Below are 21,917 nucleotides of genomic sequence, written 5' to 3'. Positions count from 1 at the left end.
TATTTTTTGGCGCGGGACTGTTCTGAGGGGCTCTGGGGCCACGGGAGATGAGAGGAGATGAATTCCCAGAAGTGGCTGTACCGGGCATCTGTGGGGTTGGGAGCACTCAGGGGATCCGGGGACGCTTTTGTCCGGAATGGGCGCTGAGGGGGCACTGAAGGATACTGGAGGGTCTGGCGGACACTTAGGGAACAGATGGGGGCGGATCCCGGGGTTCTGTGGGGCGCGGGACCTGACGGGCTTGTAGTCCCGGCTGCAATCGTGCTATACCCGGCCACCGTGCATGATGGGAGTTGTAGTCAAAAATAAAAGATGGCGTCCATCTAGGTACCGCCCCCAGGCCCAGATCTCTGGCACTGATAGGCTGCTGGAAGTGATGGGCAGGAGCCTCGGCAAATGGTATGGGGAGGAGGCGGGAAGAGCCCATGCACCAGCCTCCACTCCATCCCAGTACAGCCCATTTCAACCCAAGTAGAACCCAGTACAAACCCAGTACCCCTCCAATCCCTCCCAGTACAGCCCAGTCCCTCCCAATACACCTGAGTTTCTTCCCTGTCCCTTTCAGTTTCCCCCCAGTGTCATGCACAGGATGCACCAGTGTACCCAGCCTTCGCCGCAATGTCCCCAGTGTCCCCAGTATCGCTAAGTATCACTCCCAGTATATCCTGGTACCTTCCAGTATGTCCCAGTGTACCCTCAGTGTCCATCCCAATCCACCCAGATTCCCCCTCAGCATTCCTTGAGTCCCCAGTTTTCCCCAGTCCTCCCCAGTGTCACTCCCAGTACATCCCAGTGTCTCCCACAGTGTTCCCAGTGTTCCCAGTATGTCCCAGTCCTCCCCAGTGTTTCCAAGGACAGTTTCATTTCTCTCGGTGGCCGTGGCAGCCAAACCCAGCAGTGGGGTCAGTGCAGTGCCCATGGCCACAGCCCCTTGCAGGGCCCAGTGCAGCTTGGGCTGATGATCCACCCTCACAGCTGGCCCAGGGTAGCTCTGCAGTGCCTTTGGTGGCACCTGGGGCTGGCACACACCTGAGCAGTGTGTCTGTTTGCAGTGGGGAAACTCAGCAGTTTGAGATTGCTTCAAAAAACCCTAAAAATGTGAAAAGCCCTCTTAGGCTGGGTGCAGCCAGCTCTGCAAGCACAGCAGGGCCCAGGGCAGTGAGGACAGACAGGATGGGGCTGGGCAATGTGGAGCAAGGTTGTCCACACTGGGTCAGAGCTCCAGGCATAGCTTCTGTGGGCAGGCCAGAGCTGCTGAGGAGAGACCCTGGGTCAATATCAATCACAGAATGCTGCAATCAACTCTGCTCTAAAGAGAAATTTAATCAAAGACACCCTTTAAAATAGGAATGTATATTTTATTACTGCTCTTTGAAATCTTTCTTCATAACTGGACTAGGAAAACTTTAATGACCCTCTCAGGGCTTTGCTGTTGTTTACATCAGACTCAGTCCTTGAGAGTGTCTTCAAATAACTTCTCAATAACATAGAGTTAAATTTAAACTCCAAATTTTCTTGGAGTTTTAATAGGTCCCACTGAGGGACACCACTGGGAAAGTGTCCCCAGGTTCCAGGGAGACCAGAACACTGGAGGCAGTGATGGCAGCTGGGGACAAACAAGGCAAAGGTGTCTCTGGTGCTGAGCAAAGCTGGATGTGTTTGAGGAATGCCAAGGGCCCAGGCCTGAGCCCCAGCCCCTGGCCAGGCAGATCCTGTCCCTCCCTCCTTGCTCAGGGCTCTTCCCGGGATGGGCACTGGCATGTGGGGCTGTGCAATGGCAAGGGCAGGAGCATGGGGCGGCCCCTGCCAGGCTGCTGAGCAGGGACAAGGAGGCAATGAGGCCCCAGCCCTGCAAGGGTCACTTGTCCCCTCGTGGCCTCAGGCCCAGGCCCAGCAGCCATGGCCAAAGTGCTGCCCAAGGTGGCTCTGGCAGGGCTGTCTTGCAGCTGCTGCCCATCCCTGTGCCCTGTGCAGCCTAGGCTGTCCCACGGTGTCCCTGCCCTGCGCCTCTGTCCCTGCAGGCTGTCGGCATCCCCCGGCTGCCCCACCTGGCTGGGCCCTTCCTTTGCTGACAGCTCTGCCTCCTGCCTGCCTCTGCCTGCCCACACAAAGCCTGGGGCTGAGCCAGGCTCCTTCTGGGGGATGTGCTGTGCCACAGCCCTGCCCTGGGAGGGAAGTTCCTTTCCATAGCAAGGCCTGGTGGAACCATGGGTCCATTGTGACACTGCAGAACCTCACGGAACCAAGGTGACCGTGTTCTACTGCGGAACCTCATGGAACCAAGGGTCCATGGTGACACTGCAGAACCAAGGAGACTGCTGCTGGCAGTGTGAGAGCTCATGGAACCAGAAGTCCATTGTGACACAGCAAGGCCTGATGGAACCAAGGGTCCCTTGTTAAACTTTGTGGCCTCATGGAACCATGAGCCATTTTGACCCAGCAGGGCCTCATGGAACCATGGATGCCATTTTTACGCTTGGAGGCCTTGAGAAACCAAAAGGCCATTGTAGCACTTCAGAACCTTGTGGAGCCAAGGGGACCACAGTGACATTGTGGGGCTTCATGTAACCAATGGTCTGTTGTGACACTGCAAGGCCTTATGGGATCATGCAGACCATTGTGACACTATAAGGCCTCATGGAAGCTAGGAACCTTTCGACATTGTGTGGGCTTGGCAGGCCAAGGGGCAGTTGTCACACTGTGTGGCACCATGGAACCAAGGAGGCCATTGTGACACTCCAGGGCCCCTTGGAACTAAGGATCCATGGAACAGTGCAGGACCCCATGGAACCAAAGGTCCATTGGGACATTGCGGGGCCTCATGGAATCCTGGAGGCCATGATGACACTTGGAGGCCTCGTTGAATCAAGGGGCTCTGCAGGGCCTCATGAAACCAAGGAGACCCTTCTGACATTGTGAGTCCCTATGGAACCAAGGGTTCATTGTGACACTGCAGCACCAAGGAGACCCCTGTGACACTGCCAGGCCTCATGGAAGCCAGGGACCATTGTGACACTGTGAAGACCCATGGAAACAAGAGGCCAGTGGATCACATCTGGACCTGATGGAACCAAGGATCCAATATGACACTACCACTGTGACACTGCAGGGCCCCATGGAAACAAGGGAACAGGGAACTGGTCTGGTTGGCTTGGCCTGACTGGTCCAACTGCCCTTGGCATGTCGAGGGTCTCTTCTCATGTACCCCTGAAACCCTGAGGCTCTGGGCTTTCCTTCAAATGGAAAAGAACTGCCTTTCGCATTCAAGCATCAATGGCCAAAATGGGATTCCCCCTCCAAAATTCCCAACATCCAAGGATTGCTTCCAGACAAAAGCTGCCATTACAGACAGGTCTGGCTGCCCTTGTCTTCTTTAGAGCTGACTCTCACCTGCCTTCAAACACTGGGGCTCAGTGCTTTCCTTCCTATAGAAAAGAACCATCTCTCCTGCCCAGGTGGCCATATCTGAATTTGGTATTTTTCCTCCAAAATTCCTATGTTCAAGGGGTTTTCCTCCCAGACAAAAGCTCCCAGGACAGACAGCTCTGGCTGGCCTTGGCCTCTGGTGGTTGCCTGAATTCTGCCCTGAAACACTGGGGCTCTGCCCTTTCCATCCTAAGGGAAAAGAACCATCCTTCTTCTCCAGGTGCCCATGGCTGAAACTGGGATTCCACCTTCAAAAGTCTGATATCCAATTATTGCTCCTACACAAAAGCTGCCATTACAGACAGGTCTGGCTGGCCTTGGTCTCTGGTGCCTGCAGTTCATCAGCCCCTGAAGCACGGGTGTTCTGTGCTTTCCTTCCTATGGAAATAAATCTTCTTATTCCTCAATGGCCAAAATTGCTACTCCTCCTAAAATATTAACTACATGAAAGGTTTCTCCCAGACAAAACCTGCCAGCTCTCCCTGGTGTAGTGGGCTCTGATGGCCACCTGTCATCTACCCCTGAAACACTGGGGCTCTCTGCCTTCCTTCCCATGGAAATAGAACAGTCTCCTCGTCCAGGGGCCGCGGCCAAATTTGAGATCTGGCCCCTAAATTTCATATATCCAAGGATAGCTCCCAATCAAAAGCTGCCAGGAGAGACGAGTCTGGTGGCTTGGCCTCCCAGGGGCTGCTTCTCATCTACCATCAAACCCTGGGGCTCTCTGCTTTCCTTCAGATGGAAAAGAAAGGGCCTTTTCATCAAGGGACCAGTGGCCAAAACTTGTATTCTACCTCCCAAATTCTGTGTGTCAGCCCCAGGCTCTGTGTGGGCAGGCAGAGGCAGGCAGGAGGCAGAGCTGTCAGCAAAGGAAGGGCCCAGCCAGGTGTGGCAGCCGGGGGATGCCGACAGCCTGCAGGGACAGAGGCACAGGGCAGGGACACCGTAGGACAGCCTGGGCTGCACAGGGCACAGGGATGGGCAGCAGCTGCAAGACAGCCCTGCCAGAGCCAACTTGGGCAGCACTTTGGCCATGGCTGCTGGGCCTGGGCCTGAGGCAGGAGCAGGAGACAAGTGACCCTTGCAGGGCTGGGGCCTCATTGCCTCCTTGTCCCTGCTCAGCAGCCTGGCAGGGGCCGCCCCATGCTCCTGCCCTTGCCATTGCACATCCCCACATGCCAGTGCCCATCCCGGCAAGAGCCCTGAGCAAGGAGGGAGGGACAGGATCTGCCTGGCCAGGGGCTGGGGCTCAGCCCTTGGCCCTTGGCATTCCTCAAACACATCCAGCTTTGCTCAGCACCAGAGACACCTTTGCCCAGCTGTAATCATTGCCTCCAGTGTTCTGCTCTAACTGGAACCTAGGGACACTTTGTGACTTGTGTTCCTCAGTGGGACCCATAACAACTTCAAGAAACTTTGGAGTTTAAATTAAACTTTGATTTATTGAGAAGTTTTCTGAACACTCTCTCAGGGACTGAGTCTGATGTAAACAACAGCAAAGCCCCGAGAGTGTCATTAAAATCCTTGTGCTGTGTCTGTGCTGCTGAGCTGGGCTGGGCTCCTGGCACAGAGGCAGCTCCTTGAAAACGAAGAAGAGCTTCAAAAAGACATTTCTGCTGAGGAGCAGCTCCTCTCCCAGCCCAGCAGGGCTGGGGCACTGCCTGCAGCCACCCCAGGCACAGCACAGAGGCACAGAGAGCTTCAATCAGGCAGGACTGGGAAGGGGCTGAGAAGTGTCTGGGGCAGAATCACTGCCGGCCCTTGGCACAGGAACCTCTGGCTGAAGGACAATGCAGCTGCAGCTCCTCCAGTGATCTCCTAAAGCTGGAACATCTCAATGCCTACAGACTCTGTGAGTACAACTCTGAATATTCCTGGTGCAGGGGAGGTGAAATGCCCATGAAGCTTTGACATGCTGAGGAATGCTGGTCAGTCATAAAATATTTCCAATACAAGGATTTCATTAAAAATTAGGACATTTCCAAAGACTTTGTATTCAGTTTCCTAATATTGGAGAATGGCAGGGACCGGGGGGATTAATAATAAAAATGGATTATGAATTATTAATTATGAAATTTTAAAAGTTCACAAGACATTGGAACTGTTATTTTTGTGTTCTGTAGATTCACAGGAGATCCCTAATGTACTTTCAGCCATTCTGCCCATGGACAGCACCAGAATCCCCTCTGCTGGACCCATCAGGCTCAGTCTGAGCTGTCCTTTGTCCCACGTGCAAACAGAACCTGCCCCCAGGCAGTGCCCTGCAAACAGGCAGGGTTCTGTCAGGCCAAGGAGAGGGCACAGAGATTTGGGGTCTGTGAGTGCTGGCAGGGAGAGATCAGGCACAGGGAAACACCTGCAGGAAGAAAATCTGCAGGAAGCAGAGAGAAAATCAGGCAAGGAGAGAAAACAATACCCAGAGATGCTGCGGCAGGGAGAGTTTAGAGATGCCCACAGGACCCCCTCCAGTGCAGCCCCTCCCTCTAAACAAGTCCCCTCCCTCCTGTGTTCCAGCCAAGCCTCTGCCCTCAGGGCTGGGGCTCCAAGGCGTGCAGCCCCTCCTGTGCAGGCAGAGCTGCAGCAGAGCCGTGGGGCAGCTCTGCAGCCCCGGGCCCAGTTTCCTCTGCAGAGCACAGGGCTGGGAGCAGCTGCCCGGCCCTGGGGGCTCTGGAGGGGGCACAGCTGGCTCAGGGTGACGCTGTCCCCAGTGCCTGGCTCTGGGCAATGCTGTCAGTGCAGCCAGGGAAGGAGCTGCACTCCCTCAATCCAATGCCATCATAGGGACACCTGGAATCTCCCTTTCAGTCCAAGCTTTGAGGTTCCCTCCAGGTTCAAACCTGTCTGTAGCATCTCTGTGTTATCTAAAAGCCCCATGGTGCGACACAGAATGTCTATGATGAGAAAATGCTGTTGGGTTGGTGAAATGAGCCCCGTCCTGGGTACAAATGTGGGGCTGAGACCTTGAGAAGGGGATGGACATTTGGTGGACTGTGGGGATCCATCTGCTGTCAGCAATGTCAGGATGGTTTTTAAGGGAAACATGGGAGGGTGATCATCCTCTGTCTGGGAAAGGTGATAGCCTAGAGAATCCTGGAACAGGACAGGGCGACAGACCTCCTTCCCTCCCACTCCACTCACCACCTTGCCTCAGAGAACTCACTGTTCTCCCTGAGGGCAGCAGAAATGCAGAGAGTTTCTGACATCCAAAAATAATCAGCAGGGGAGATGAAGAAAAGTTGTCAATAACACTAGTACATTTAAACAGACTATACCATTCCTGTTCTCTGGCAGTGGGAGGGCAGATGCTGACAGGGCTGTCTGTGTTAACAGAGATTCAAAGTGGAACACGAGGACAGATCTCTGTGCCCCTGCTATGTCTGCACATCAAGGCTGAACTATAAAAACCTCTGTGTGTAGCTGCCCTGAACCTGAAGTCCCAGTCAGGCAGCACCAGCCAGGGCTCCACACTTGGAGCTGAAGGAAAATCTGCTGGAAATTGAAAAGGGTGTGAGAGTGTTACAGGAGAAGGGCCTATGGAAATAGGCTTTGATTTTGCTGGAAGAAGTTTCTCCCAACCGGTCACTGACTTTTCTCCATGAACAGCTCCCAATGGCCAGAGAAATCAAATGTCCAACAGCAGCTCCATCAGGCACTTCCTCCTGCTGGCATTGGCAGACACGCGGCAGCTGCAGCTCCTGCACTTCTGCCTCTTGCTGGGCATCTCCCTGGCTGCCCTCCTGGGCAACGGCCTCATCATCAGCGCCGTAGCCTGTGGCCATCACCTGCACACACCCATGTTCTTCTTCCTGCTCAACCTGGCCCTCAGTGACCTGGGCTCCATCTGCACCACTGTCCCCAAAGCCATGCACAATTCCCTCTGGGACACCAGGAACATCTCCTACTCAGGATGTGCTGCTCAGCTCTTCTTCTTTATGTTCTTTATCTCAGCAGAGCTTTCCCTCCTGACCATCATGTGCTACGACCGCTACGTGTCCATCTGCAAACCCCTGCACTACGGGACCCTCCTGGGCAGCAGAGCTTGTGCCCACATGGCAGCAGCTGCCTGGGCCAGTGCCTTTCTCTACTCACTGCTGCACACAGCCAATACATTTTCCCTGCCCCTGTGCCATGGCAATGCCCTGGACCAGTTCTTCTGTGAAATCCCCCAGATCCTCAAGCTCTCTTGCTCCAAATCCTACCTCAGGGAACTTGGGCTTCTTGCTCTAAGTGTCTGTGTAGCCTCAAGCTGCTTTGTGTTCATTGTTTTCTCCTATGTGCAGATCTTCAGGGCTGTGCTGAGGATCCCCTCTGAGCAGGGACGGCACAAAGCCTTTTCCACCTGCCTCCCTCACCTGGCTGTTGTCTCCCTGTTTCTCAGCACTGGCTTTTTTGCCTACCTGAAGCCCCCCTCCATCTCCTCCCCATCCCTTGATCTGGCCCTGTCAGTTCTGTATTCGGTGGTGCCTCCAGCCCTGAATCCCCTCATCTACAGCCTGAGAAACCAGGAGCTCAAGGCTGCAGTGTGGAGATTGGTGACTGGACTATATCAGAAACATTAAACTGCTTGCCAATTTCTGCAAATCACTTGAAATCAATGTAATCTTTCATTGTTCTTCTTGCGTATGGTGGTTGGTTTATTATTCTCATTCTTTTTATTTTTTTTAGTATTGTCCAAATGAAGTGCTACTGGTTTTGCCATTTCTCATTTCATTTCTCTCCACCTTTGCTGTGGCCCCAGACTGTGTCAATGAGGAGCTGTGCTCTCAGTGGCTCTAAAGGAAGTAAAGGATCTCCAAGCAAAGTTTTAACCAGAGTTCCCCCTCTTGTTGCCTTCTCTGGAGCTGCAGCAGCAATGTCTGTGTGGAGAGCTGGGGGCAGATCAGTGCTGGCCCAGCAGCTGTGCCCAGCAGCAGCAGCACTTGGTGTTGCCAGTGCTGCTGCCGTGGCCCTGCCCCACTGCCCTGGTGGCCCTGGTGTTGCTGCAGGGCCTGAGTGCTCTCGGGCCAGGCACAGTCCTGGGGGCGGCAGTGCCAGGGCTGCAGCAGGGACAGGCCATGGGCACTGCTGGGGCAGCACTGACGCCTCAGGCCAGGCCTTGGGGGCTCCAGGCTCCTTGCCCAGGCTCTCTCAAGAACACACCCAGGCCAATGCTGAGCACAGAAAAGTCCCATGAGCAGCCCCAGGCTGTTGGGGTGGGGACATGCTCGAGAAGCACAAATAAGCCCCTGGGGCCAGCAAGGGCTGGGGGGACACCAAGGAAACCACTCAGCTTTGTCCAGGCCTCTGCAGTCAGCCAGTAAGTTTGTTCCCATCAACTGGAAGTTTGCTGTCCCACTGCAGACGCTGTTGCTCAGAGCCAGGACTGCCTAGCAGCCATCCCCAAACTGCCCTGAGCATTTCCTTGGCTTCATCTTGGCTTTCTTTACTCTGTCTGGCACAAATTTCTTCTTGTTGCCCAGCCCTGTTCCCCGCCCTGCAAACATCCCATCTCCGTTTGCCCTTTCCTCTCTGGCCCCACTCCCCATTGCAGTTCCTGACTTGGCACCGTGGGAACGTCCCTTGGGCAGCAGGATCTTCCTACAAGTGCTGAAGGAATTGTCTGCAGGCTCCTGCAGTGCCTGGTGCTGCTCCCTTGCCAGAGGCACCCCAGGCCAGGAGGGCACATCTGGGCTGCTGTGCCTGGCTCTGGGGCTCCCTGTTCTGGGCAGTGAGGTGGAGCTGCAGAGGCTCTGCAGGACAGACAGGATGGGCTTTGGGGCTGGCAGGAGAAGCTGAGGGACCTGGGCTGCTGGAGCTTCTCAAGGGGAGGCCCAGGGCTCATCCTGAAACTGCTCCAAGGGTGGTTTCAGAGAATCCCAGAGTCAGCAAGGTGGGAAAAGACCTTGGAGATCATCAAGTCCAACCCGTGCCTTGACACTGCTTTGTCTCTCCTGAACCTCCTCTTCTCCATGACAACCCCAGCTCCCTTAGTCACTCCTCAAAGCTCTTGTGTTCCAGACCCCTCCCCAACCTTGTTGGCCTTCTCTGGAAATGCTCCAGCCCCTCCATGTCTATCCCAAATTGGGGAGCCCAGAACTGGACACAGCATTTAAGGAGCTGCTCAACCAGCGCTGAGCACAGGGGAAGAATCACTGCCCTGCTCCTGCTGTCCACACCATTCCTGAGCAAGGCCAGGAGCCATTGGCCTTCTTGCCCACCTGGGCACACTGCTGCCACATGTCCAGCCTTCTGTCCATCACTCCCTGCAGGTCCCTTTTCTGCCTGTCTGCTCTCCAGCCACTCGGTCCCCAGCCTGCAGCACTGCAGGGGTTGTTGTGGCCAAAGTGCAGGACTTGGACTTCTTAAACCTCACCTTGTTGGATTTGGGCCCTGGATCCACCCTGTCCAGGGCCCTGTGCAGAGCCTTCCTACCCTCCAGCAGATCAGCACTCCCAGACAACTTGGTGTCACCACAGTTCCATGAGGCCCGAGAGTGTCCCAATGGTGTCCATGATTCCATGAGGCCTCCCAGTGTCACAATGTCCCTTTGGTTCCATGGGACCCCTTGGTGTCACAATCTCACCATGTCCCCCAAGGCCCTGTAGTGTCACAATGGATCCTTGGTTCCATGAGGTCTGGCAGTGCAGCAATTCTCTCCTTGGTTCCATAGTGTCACAATGGCCTCTTGGTCCCAAGGGTCACCACGGTGTCAAACATGTTTCCTTCATTCCAGGAGTCCCTGAGGAGCTGCACTGGCCCCTTGGTTCCATGGGGCCCTGTAGTGTCACAATGGCCCCATCATGACACCAGGTCCTGCTCTGTCACAAAGCTCTGCATGGTTCCACAAGGCCCTGCAGGGTCACGGTGGCCTCTTGGTTCCATGAGGCCTCAGATTTCCACAATGAATTCCTTGATGCTGCAGTGTCACAATGGAGCCCTGGCGACACAAGATCCTGCAGTATCACCAAGGACGCTTTCGTTCCACGGGGCACCACAGTGTCACAATTGTTCCCTCAGTTCCCAGAGTCCTTTCAATGCTGCAATGCCCACTTGATTCCATTGTCCCCATGCTCTCCCAGGGTCTCCTTGGTTCCACAGTGGCACAATGGCCCCTTGGTTCCACAAGGCCCCGCAGTGTCACAGTGGCCTCTGTGGTTCCAGGAGGACCCAGACTGTCACCATGCACTCCTTGCTTCCATTCAGCCCCACAGTGTCACAATGGCCCCATGGGTCTGTGCTGCCATGCCATACACAGTGTCACCATTGTTCCCTTAGTGCCACCAGGCCCCGCAGTGTCACAATGGCCCCTTGCATCCCCAGGGTCCTGCCGTGTCACAATCATCAGAGAATCAACCAGGCTGGAAAAGACCTTGGAGAGCATCAAATCCAACCTAGGACCCAACACCACTTTTTCACCCAGACCATGGCACAGCGTGCCACATCCAGCCTTTGCTTAAAGACTTCCAGGGACAGCAACTCCCTTGTTCCTGATGCATAGGAGTCCAAGGGGTTGGATGAGGAAAATGGTCAGGGGGTGGTGGGGACAAAGTACTATTGATTGTCAGCCTTAAAGAGACTTGATTTTCATATCTATTGAGACTGAATTAGAAGGTGCTGGGTGTTAATATATATTGGACATTGTTGATATCAAACTATAAACAGGAAAAAAAAACTGGATCAAACAGTTCTCTCTGGTTTTCTTTGTTTTCAGTACAGTGCATTAATTTTGAATACATTTCTAAAATAATCAATTAACCACAGAAGAATTGAAAATTTACATAATTGCCAGAGCCTTTTCTTGTTTGAGTGCTTTGAACAAATGTTTATGAGCTTTTCTCTCTGAATTCATGAACTGAAGAACTCAAGAAAGAAGAGACCTCTGGAGGATTAAAATTCATCAGCAACCTCCAAGTGGCTGAGAATCCATCCCCATCAGAGCAGCAATGGAAAGAAATGGGCACAGCTTTGTGGCTGCCCCAGCTTTGGCATGGGCCCTGGGCCTGCGGCAGGAGCAGCTCTTGAGGGCCCCAGGGCCAGGGCTCTTGTGCTGCCCTGGGCAGATGGGATGACAGCAGGGGCTGCAGAGCTCTCAGCACCTCAGCCCGAGGGGAGCAGGGCAGCCAGGGAGCCTCCTTTGGCCTTGGCCAAGCACCTTCACCCATGGCTGGGGCTGAGTCCTGTGGCAGCTGCAGCTGCTGCTGTGCCCTTGCCAGGGGCTGAGGCCGTGGGGCCAGTGCTCAGAGCAGCCTGGCCTGAGCAGAGCTGTGGGACCAGAGCCGGCAGGGCTGGGCTGGGGAGAGGCCCTTGGTGCTGCCCAGAGCTCAGGGCAGCTGGCAGAGCTTGCAGGGAGCTGGGCTGGGCTCAGAGAGCCTGGCCCAGAAACCATCAGTGTCCATCTCAGCCTGGCTGAGCGTGCAGGGGCAGGACTCAGGCCAGGCTTTGTGGGGTAGGGCCAGCGCCTGTGCAAGGCATTGCAAACAGGCAAGTGGCCCAGAGAGGAGGCTGCTCTGTGCCCTTGGTGGCATGGACAGAGCAGGGAGGGGCCCCAGGACATTTGTCAGTGCCAGCCTCTGTGCCCATGCATTGGCAGCCCTGGCTGCTGAGCCAGCTTTGGCCTGGGCTGAGTTTGGCTGTGGCCCAGCTCCATCCTCCTGCCGGGTTCAGGGCCTCTTCTTGGCCATGGCCGGCCCTGGCTGCCTCTCAGCTGGCCCAGAGGCTGGCAGAACCCGGGGCAGGGCTGTCTGTTCAGCCCCAGAGGGGCCAGGGGCTCTGCAGGAGCTGGCAGAGGCTGCCCAGCAGGGAGGCCATGGGGCACAGAGCCCCAAGGCTGCTGTGGGCACCACGGCACAGGGGCCGTTCCCAGCTGCAATGCTCCTGGCCTGGGCTGGGCCTGCACAGGGGCTGGGCCACCATGGCTGGGCCAGCACAGGGCCACAAAGGGGCCACGCAGCCGCTGCCGGGGCTGACAGCAAGGCCAGGCACACACAGGGAATTGCTGAGCATGGCCTGCGCTGGCCAGGCCTGACTGTGCCAAAGGCAGAGCTCAGCTGCCCTTGGGGGCTGCAGCAACAGTCCAGAGCCCAAAGAGCCTCCATGGCTGTGCTGGAGACCAAGGCTGCAGGAGGGAAATGCAGGGCTGCTGTGGGATAGGGAGGGCATTGAATTCCAGCACACACCTCAGCTCTCTGATGGTCCCGGCACCATGCTGGGTCCTGTTTTACACTGGAGCAGAGCAGATGTTGATGGGACAGCAGCCCTGTGAGACTGTCAGGATGGATGGGACACGATGGGATGGGACGGAGCCCTGCAGGGCTGTTTTTCTTTTGTTACAGCTTAGATCCCATCTATTGTATCTGAAAGGTGAAATCTTATCTTTAGTTTAAAAGCAAAGTTTTAAAATTGATATATATATGTGAGGATTTTGCCAAAAACTATGTCATGAAAAAGATAGAGCAAAATCAAATTATATGCTGGTGTTGGTGGGTTTTAATTGCTTCTTGTCGTGCAGATTTGCCTGTTGAACCACCAAAACCAAATGTCTGGTTGACCTTAGCTAAGGCAGCAGGCTGGGATACCATATGTTTGTCTCATTCGGAACCAGAAAAGCCTTTCTCAACCTGTCTGGTTGGTGTGCCTGTAAAAATTTGCCATTGATCTAAAAGCAATCCAACGGTGAGCCTGGTGAAATTGACAATGGGACCAGTCCTGTATTGAATTGGAACGTTTGGGCCAAAGAACTTTCCAAAGCAGTTCCTGAACCCCAAGAATTAGAAATCCTTGGTTCTTTAACAATAGATTTTTGCCTTACATTTACAGCTAATGATTAGCGAGAACGTGATCCTCCAAAGTACAATGTTACTCCCCATAATTTTGCACACAGAAACTTAGGTTTTTGGTGTAATTTTTCAAAAAGTTGGGATGTGCTTTCTGAGGCTGACCAATATCCACCACAATTGCCCAAGGGATATTGTTCATTTGTGGAGATTGGGCTTGGCAAGGCAATCCATCATCACACCTTGAGGGTGGCCCATGTAGCATTGGAATACTCACTGTGATAGCACCTAGTGCCAAGGCAGTCATTAAGAAGAAACTAAGGGGAACAAGATCTGCTCGTCATTATAATGAAAACCATAAGAGTGATTTCATGCCTTGGTGGGCTGCAAAAAGAGTTTCAGCAGGTTTGTTTTTACCCCAACTGGCTTCAGCAGTGGCATTGAAACAATAAGATTGGATTGGATGTTGGCTGAGTAAACAAACGAATGCCACATCCACTGCAATCAGTGATATGTTGACTGATGTTAATAGTGTTAGACCTGCTACCCTTCAAAAGAGCAGCAATTGATTTTCTTTTACTGGAACATGGGCATGGTTGTGAGGAATTTGAAGGACTATGTTGTACGAACTTGTCAGGTCATTCTGAATCTATCCACAAAAGCATACAAAAGCTGAAAGATTTGACAGCTCCAATTAAAGAAGATGGCGGGTCATGGTTAGATGATCTGTTCCAAGAATGGAGCTTTGCACCTTGGCTAACAGAACTTTGTAGAATAAGTCTCTATATGTATCGGGGGTTTTGGTAGGGATACTAGTAGTCACACCTTGCATACTTTGGTGTGTGTGACAAATGATGGACAAAACTATCAAAGAAGTTTTTATCACACAAGAGAGAGAGAGGTAGGAAATGGATTCACAGAGAGTTCTCAAAATCTCACAGAGATGGTCGATGAAGGTATGGACATGGAGGAAGGTTTCAAATTAAGACCTGTGAATCGACAAGACTTTTTTGAACAATGACTTCTAACTATTGTCAGGCATAATTTATGCCCTTTGAACTGACTGGACTTCCACAGCATTAAAATTGCTGTGTTGTAATATAGCAATGCTTAGTGCAAGCGAGAAAATGCTTTAAATAGGTAATAAGCAGAAATATTATAGTAAGGCTACGAAACACAAGTAATAAACTACATAATTGTGAAGGTTTCTTTTTAGGTGAACAGGAGGGGTAATTGGGGGAATCCACAAAATTAGAGGGTTTTGGGGAAAGCTGCAAAAGGAAGGCCCCAGAGGCAGCAGAACTGTGATTAGAGCTAAGCAGAAGTCATGAGATAGGTCAGCAGAAAAATTATTTAAACTGTACAAAATCAAGGACAAATAGAACACTGATCTGTGTATTAACTCTTGTCTAAAATAACTCTCTAAAAAGCAAGGGTAGAAGCTCTTTCCCTACCTGATGGGATGCGGGCTGGCAACTGCTGCTCTGAAGATGTGCAGCTGCTCCTCTCTGGAGAGGTCATGGAAGGGTTGTGATGGTCTACGGGAACCAGAGGAACAATGAGCTCAAGCTGGCATTTAAGTTTCATGGGAACAAGCAGAATGAAAAGCTCACAGTGAAGATGAAATTTGCCTGTGCCTGGCTCCTCCGATGAAACCCCAAGAAGTCCAGATGAAGCAAACACCTTCTCCCAAGAAGCTAGGAAAACCTCAGAATCCTGAGCACCTGCACTTAGCCTGGAAAGGCCTGGGGGCAGCTCTACATCCTCAGGTGAGGCAGCACTGAGGTCCTGGTATGAGAGCGCGGTGTAGCAGTGAGGGAAGGAAAAGGGAAGCAAAGGGAAGGCTGGGTCACTATTGGTTTTTGGGTGTGTTTCCCTTGGCAGGAACTCTACTTCTGTCAGGGAAAACAAAAGCTCCCTGAATTGTTAAAACTGAAAATCAGGGACAAAGACTCTATAACTAGTCAAAGTTACAAAGTGGTATGTTCATTACGCCGGCAGCCGGCACAGGGGTGGGTCATTCCCGAAATGCGTGACCGCTGGCTGGGCTCGGCTCGGCACGGCACAGCGCATCAGGATCCAGCAGGACAGGGAAGGGCAAGGCAGGCAGGGAAGGGCAGGGCAGGGCACTGGGAGCAGTGACAGGCTCTGTTCCCACGCTGCATCCCATGCCTGGGTCACCATCGAGGACAGAGTGGAAGGACATTGCTCTGTCTTGGCTGGGGAAAGGATGAAAAGGGGGAGTTAGAAAACATTAATTGGGACTCCTTTTCAGCAGACTAGCTGGTTTTATCTCACCATGTCTGCCTGTCTTTGGCAGATATACAGATATCAACTTCAGTGAAAAAAATTACTTCATTGCAACCCTCTGCAACAACTCATTGTACACAAATATTGAAGTTACTGAATTGAAGTTTAAAAAATTTATTACATATTACTACAACCGTACAGCCCATATACAAATACAGAAACATCAATATCCCTCTCTAAAGAATCTCAGATCCAGAACTAAATAAATAGAATTTTAGAACTATACAACTCCATACATAATAAATAGAAGTAAATACATATATAGATATAACAATATAGATGTAAACACACATTACATATTTCATGACATATAACATGACAATATAATACCAACATAACAAACCTGTCTATAAATACACAAATATCAATGGACCAATCAAAAAATCCATACATCCCCAGCAATAGAAATGCATAGTTACAGAGCTGTACAAGTATGTAAACAGATGAATATACACGCATCAATATAACAGTATACACACATACTATCCCTATACAAGTATCAGTCAGTGTATGTAAATATCCCTATACTTGTAACCATCCAAATCCAACTACACATCCATAAACAGCGCTAGATCAGGAGGGATTGCAGCCGCCGATGTTCCCAGGCTCTCGCTCGGCTCCTCCTCCCTTGCAGAGCAGCTCTCCTGGACAGGGACAGCAGATGGGACATCTGGCAAGCAAAGGGAACACTGAGTGAGTGTGGGGACGTTTCCCTTTGCAGCAGCTGTGCTTCCATCAGGGCAGAGGAAATGCCAGAGCCTCCCCAGGAGGGTCAGAAGGAAAAGCAGCCGAGCAGGCCGGGCTGTGGTGAGCTGTTCACTTCTTTCTGGCATCCCAGTTGCTCTGAGGGAACTCCCTCATGTCAGGTTATTGAACCACCTCTGCACCTATCAAGACTGTGGCCCCCAAATCAATCAGCATTTATGTCTCCAGCTGCTTGCACCAATGACAGGGAATATCCTCTAACAGTGCTGGGGCACAAAGTTACCTTGCACAGGTCACCTGACAGGGCCTTGTTCTTTCTGTGCTTCTTGTGTTTCTCTTTACCTTCAACGTGGAATTCTTACAGCATTTCTTTTCCTTTCCCCTTGATCAGTGCTGAAATGAGTGTTTCTCTACCAAGTTTCAGTTTGTTCAGTGATCCTGTCCAGCCTTTTCTCAGAAGCTTTTACCATGGAATTTAGTGTTAATTTCAACAATTTTGGTGATTTTCTGTGAGATTTTTGCAAGTGTCCTGTTCATTGGGCACCATTTAGGAAGGTGCAAAAGAGAAAAAGGATGTTCTGTATGTCAGTTCACTAGTGGAATATTCAGGGATGGAGAGAGTCATTAGCTGAATTTTACATCTACTCCTATCCTGAAAGTGCAACAGGTAATTTGGGGTGAAATTTAAGCCCGATTTCTGCTTCTACCAGCCTGTATTCAAATGTAAAGTAAATAGAGCAGGGTGAGAATGTCAGTGTTCAGTTCCTGAAGTGCCTTATTAAGGCGTTCTTAAAGTAAGGGAGATAAAATCTGGGTGGGCATTCCTAATTTCCAGCCACTCATTGTCAATTTCATTGACTCTGAAAACAGCAGAGATATGCACATCATACCTGATCAATCCATTTGGGGATGGTTTAGGTTCAGATTCTCTGAGGCTTTAGATTTTTAGATCTCTAGACAATGCTTCCAGGAATCTAAATAGCATTCAGAAATTGAACTTTTTTCCTTTTTTTCCTCAGTCTTTGCACTCATGTGCACCAGAGACCTTCAGTGAATGGATTTCACTTTAATCCATCTCCAAGCTGAATCTCCCGGCTGTGTTCACACTGGTGGTTTGTGTGTCTCTTCTGCACAGTGCAATTTTCAAATCTTCGTTCCTTATTATCTCTGCCCTTCTTTTTCTGTTTTAGCTTGCAAATGCATGCAGATGTATCAGAAATGATACACATAATTTCTGATGCATCAGTTCCTGTCTAGCAATTTCATTTTATCCTGTTCTGATGTCATGCTAGCCTTATATGTTTTATTCTAAGTGGACCCCTGTTTTCCTGCATGTGGAAGTTTTACAACGCAATGCTCTCATTCACCTGCTTTCATGAAACCCTTCATTAACATTAGCACAAGTTACTGTGTGATTCCCTTCTGCTTTGTAGAAGATTTGGGAAACTCAAGTCCTGCTCAGCTACAGAAAAACATACATAGTGCTTGGTAATTCCCTTAAGAGCTTAAGGTAATGGTAAACAACTGCAGCTTATTCATTTCACAGAAATTGGGAGAAAAGGCATTGCAAATATTGAGGAGTGTAGTGCAATAATGATGGGCATCCCTCAGTTATCCAGACAGACTGATGTCACTTGCAAAATTCCCTCTTTTCCAAAGGTTTTCATTTGCTTTGGCTGTACTTTGTATGGCTGCAGGTCACATTTCCCTTGATTTAAGGAAGTATCTTGGCAGGTATTCTTGGTGATATATCTTGCTAATTCTGCCCTTGGAGGAATTACTCAGTTCTGCAGTGCTTATTACACGCCCTGTTCTAAAAGACTTTTATACTGTTTTCCCTCTCTCTGTGTTTTCACACTTGTTCAACAAGGTTTTCTTTCTAAGAATATTAATCACAATATCCCAAGGGATTAAAAATGCTTAAGTATTTTTCCCTAAGTATTTATTAAAGAAAAATAATAATAAAAAAACCTGTATGCATGCTGAATGTAAAATACAAAGAGAAATAAACTTGAGAGTTCTCCCAAAAACCTTAAGAAAAAAACCCATGTATTCTATAAAACCCAGAGTATTCATCCACAGTATACAAAAATGGGCATGTTTTGAAGAGAAAATTTGTGCAACAGTTCTGCACAGAATTCAATGCTTTCAGGCTTTTTGCCCTTCAAGGGCAGTGCCATTCTCTGAACTGTAATGCTCCGAGCATGTTCTGCTCACCATGGCAGCTTTCTGCTCTGCCCTGGTACAGATCATCCTCTCAGCACAGGGGGAGTGCAGCCACCACAACTCGCAGCACCTTCCCACACAGCAAGAACCTGAAGGACAGAGATGGCTTTCACCAGCTGCTGCGGGTTCTAATAGTGCCACCTCTCAGCTGCCGAAAGCCTGAATTTCTGTGTTGCAGTGAGTTAGTTTATTGAGCCAAATGTTCTGTTATATAGTGGTATGTTCAAGTGTTCCCTGAGTTATTACAGTTAGTCTCTCCCCTGTGTTATGCTCTCCTACCCAAGTGTCCCTCAAGAAATCCCCTCCCTCCTCACCAGATTTTTTCCTGTCTGTCAAGACAACCCGGCCCCTTTGCCCCATCCATCAGCCCAAACCCTACTCTTTGTTCCAGAAAGTTCCCTGTCTCTCACCCCAAGATCAAATCCCTATCCCAACGCTCTCTCTTCCCCTTGTTCTGATTTGTTGTAGCCCTCAAAACCACACCCCGAGAGTCGCTTATTGGTTACTATATGGTGTCCACCCCGTGTTTTGAAAGATTTTAGAAACCCATGCACAGGGCTGTTGGGGGTTCTTTCAACATCTGTTCCCTTTGGGAATTCTCACTTGCAGAACCTTCCCCCTTCCTCTCCTGATGAATTTGCTGCACTTTACGCCGCAGAAGAGCCTCCTCTGCTTCCTTCACCCGGTCCTCCAGGGGTCTCTACTGCTGGGCATTTGGCCTAGAGGTTCTGGCTCAGGCAAAACTGTAACCTAGCCAGTTCCCCACTCTTGCCATTGTCCCTGGAGCATCACAGAGCTAGCCAGGGCTACGGAGGGCAGTGACAGTGACCCATGCCCTGGCATGTCACAGCCCCCAGAGCCACACCTGCCAGGCCACAAGCCCCAGCCCTGGTCCCCACTGCGGCCTCAGGGGCTCCTGGGCATCCTCACCCTGAGTGCAAAGGCAGCCTCAGGAGCCCCCCAGGGCGCTCTGGATCCAGGCTGCAGACACCCTAAAGCCAGCACTGAAAGGGACATGGATGGGGACTGCAGCTGGATCTTGCAGTGCTCACCGCTCCTGACTACTCTCTAAGTGAACCCAAACCTCATTGGCAGCACCTTGAGCACATTGACCCTGCTCGCCCCTCCTGGAACATGGTGTTCCCACATCCTACACCAGCCCTTTGCAGGGAGTGACCAGCTCCCAGCTGCTCTGCTACCCTGGCCTTACTTTCTCTTTGCCAGCAATGAACTTAACAGATACACTCCTGAGAAACCTAGCACAACATTTGCTTCTCAGGAGCTCTTTGGCAAAAAAAACTTCCACTAATCCCTAGTTTTTGCACAGAGAAGGAGGTCCTGACATAAGGCACAGCACAGGCAGGGCTCTGGCATATGAATTCCTGAGCCACAGGATTCCACCCATTGTTGTTCCTAGCTACTGTGCTGATATTTTAGAGCCAGTTCTGGACACGGGCTGCTGCTGACAGGGTAGGAGAATTTGGAGAAAAAAAATGTGCAGGAGACAACAAAAAAAAAAAACCAAGGGGAAAAACCCTTAGAAATACAGAGCACAACAGAAGTCCTTGGAGATGGGTCAATAGAAAATGCCAGCAGCAGTGAGCAGAGCCCGAGGTTGCTCACTGTCACCCCAGGGGCTCCTCAGTCCCCGGCTGGTTTGTGTCTGATGCAGCCCTGCCTGGAAAGGGCTCCAGGCTCTGGTGTTCCCAGCTTGCTCCAGGCTACATTCTTAGCAGCACTGAAAGAAGAGGTGAAACAAAGAGCCATTTTCTGTCCTGCCTGCAAACTGTTCTCCTTCAGTGCCACTGCCAGAGATCATCCCTCTCTCAGCTTGGCACTGTGCCTGCTACATCCTTGTCCCTGTCCCTTCCATCAGCTCCTGCACATTGGCACTCACTGTCCCACATCATGAACAGAGAGAGCTGTGTCAGAAGAGCAAGGAGTGCATTTTCTTGTTTGTGAGATGCAAAGCTGTGTTTCGTGTCAGATACAAACAGGCGATGAGTGTATTTGTGAATGCAAAATGTGTGGACCTCGACAATGGGAGAGCTGTGAATTCTAATAATAACTGAGGAAAATAAAGCATGGAAAAAGGCCTTTGAACCTATCTTTTGTTTGCAATTAACCCTAGTTGATTTAGGTGTTTTGGAATTAAGGTGTTAAAGATGTTGCTTTTTGCTTGCATTTAATCCATAAAAAGCTCTGCAATAATAACCTTTTGAAGTATAATTTTAGAATATTACTTGTATCCTTGAAACTGTAGCTTTGGAATATATATAAAGGAAATATGCTTATCTCACACCTTATTGAAGCAGAGAAAAACAGCTTGAGAAAGGAAGGTGAACATCACCTCAAGGGTTTATGGTTTCGACCAAAGGGAAGCTGGACATCACTGTAATGAGATTTATGGTCTCTGCAATTAAAAAGTGGACCCACATCTGGGGATCCGGACCCCACCAGATGGGATTCGTCTTTCTTCTTTCAGAAACTGGACCGTCACCATCTGGGGATACTCCTTTGAGATACATCCTGAGAAATTTAAATCACAGTAGTGTATAGAATTGTGATGTAATAATTTGGAATAAGAATTGCTGCTGAGTAAAAGATTGGAAATAGAAACTGCTGAAAAAAACTGATGAGTACCCCTATAAATACCTGTAACCCTCAATTATCAGTGTGCAGTTGGAGGGAAAACATCTCCCACTGTACCCAACGCTGTATTACTCACACTTTACCATATTAAATAATAAATTGATTGCTGCTTGAATATTGGCCGAGTCAAGCTTCCTATTCGTAACAATGACTCGGCCTTGTCTGTCGCGGCTCAGCTGGCTGCACTGCTGGAACTCTGTAGAGGGCTGATCCGGGAAGCTCTCTTTGCTGGGGCAACCTGAGCCAGCAGGGATTTTCCTTTTCTTTAAGATTTTTTTTTTCCTTCCCTTGCATTTTTTATCCTTTGTATAGATAAATATAGAATGTGTTATAATAGAGATAAATAAGAAAAATGTCTTATAATATACAGACTCTAAGGAGATTTCTTTACTGCCTAGGGTCCGCAGGGCATGGGGGAGGAGGGGAAAAGGTGCTTGTGCTCAGCCAGCTGCCCAGGCGTGCAGCGGGCAAGGGGAAATGGCCAGAAGCCCCTTGGCCTGTGGTGGTTCTGCTGAAGCCTTTGTGCTGGTGACAGAGCGGCTGGACAGGGCCCGGGGCTGCGGGGATCCCTGCCAGAGCGGTGCCTGGAGATGGCCACAAGCCCTGTGCCAGGCAGGAACCACCCTCTGTATCCTCCTGCCTGTGTGCTGCTGGCTGCCTTGCTGAGGGCTCCCAGGTGCCTCTGGATGGGGCTGCTCTGGAGCTGCTGTGGGGCTGCGGCGCTGCTGCCGGGCAGCTTGGCCGGGCTGGGGCAGCCCCTGAGGGGCTGGGGTGCTGGCAAGCCCTGAGCAATGGGCTGTCAGAGGCCATAAGCAGCCCCCTGGCAGCCGCCTTGTTCCTGCCAGA

At 50.9% G+C, this 21,917-nt stretch overlaps 1 protein-coding gene across 1 annotated transcript; it reads left to right on the top strand.

The window, feature by feature from the left end:
• Positions 1-7,115: 7,115 nt before the first annotated feature.
• On the top strand, positions 7,116-10,963 carry LOC134413924 (olfactory receptor 14A16-like; the record flags this gene model as incomplete). The annotated part of the gene is made up of 2 exons (XM_063147944.1): positions 7,116-7,895; positions 10,904-10,963. Coding segments are annotated over 2 exons (840 nt in total), but the record flags the coding sequence as incomplete, so codon positions are not given.
• Positions 10,964-21,917: the final 10,954 nt, after the last annotated feature.

The sequence above is a fragment of the Melospiza melodia genome, unplaced genomic scaffold (genome assembly GCF_035770615.1).
Source record: "Melospiza melodia melodia isolate bMelMel2 unplaced genomic scaffold, bMelMel2.pri scaffold_61, whole genome shotgun sequence".
NCBI classification, from domain to species: Eukaryota; Metazoa; Chordata; class Aves; order Passeriformes; family Passerellidae; genus Melospiza; species Melospiza melodia.
Note: the sequence above shows the minus strand (reverse complement) of the source record. Positions and strands in the feature narration are given on the sequence as shown.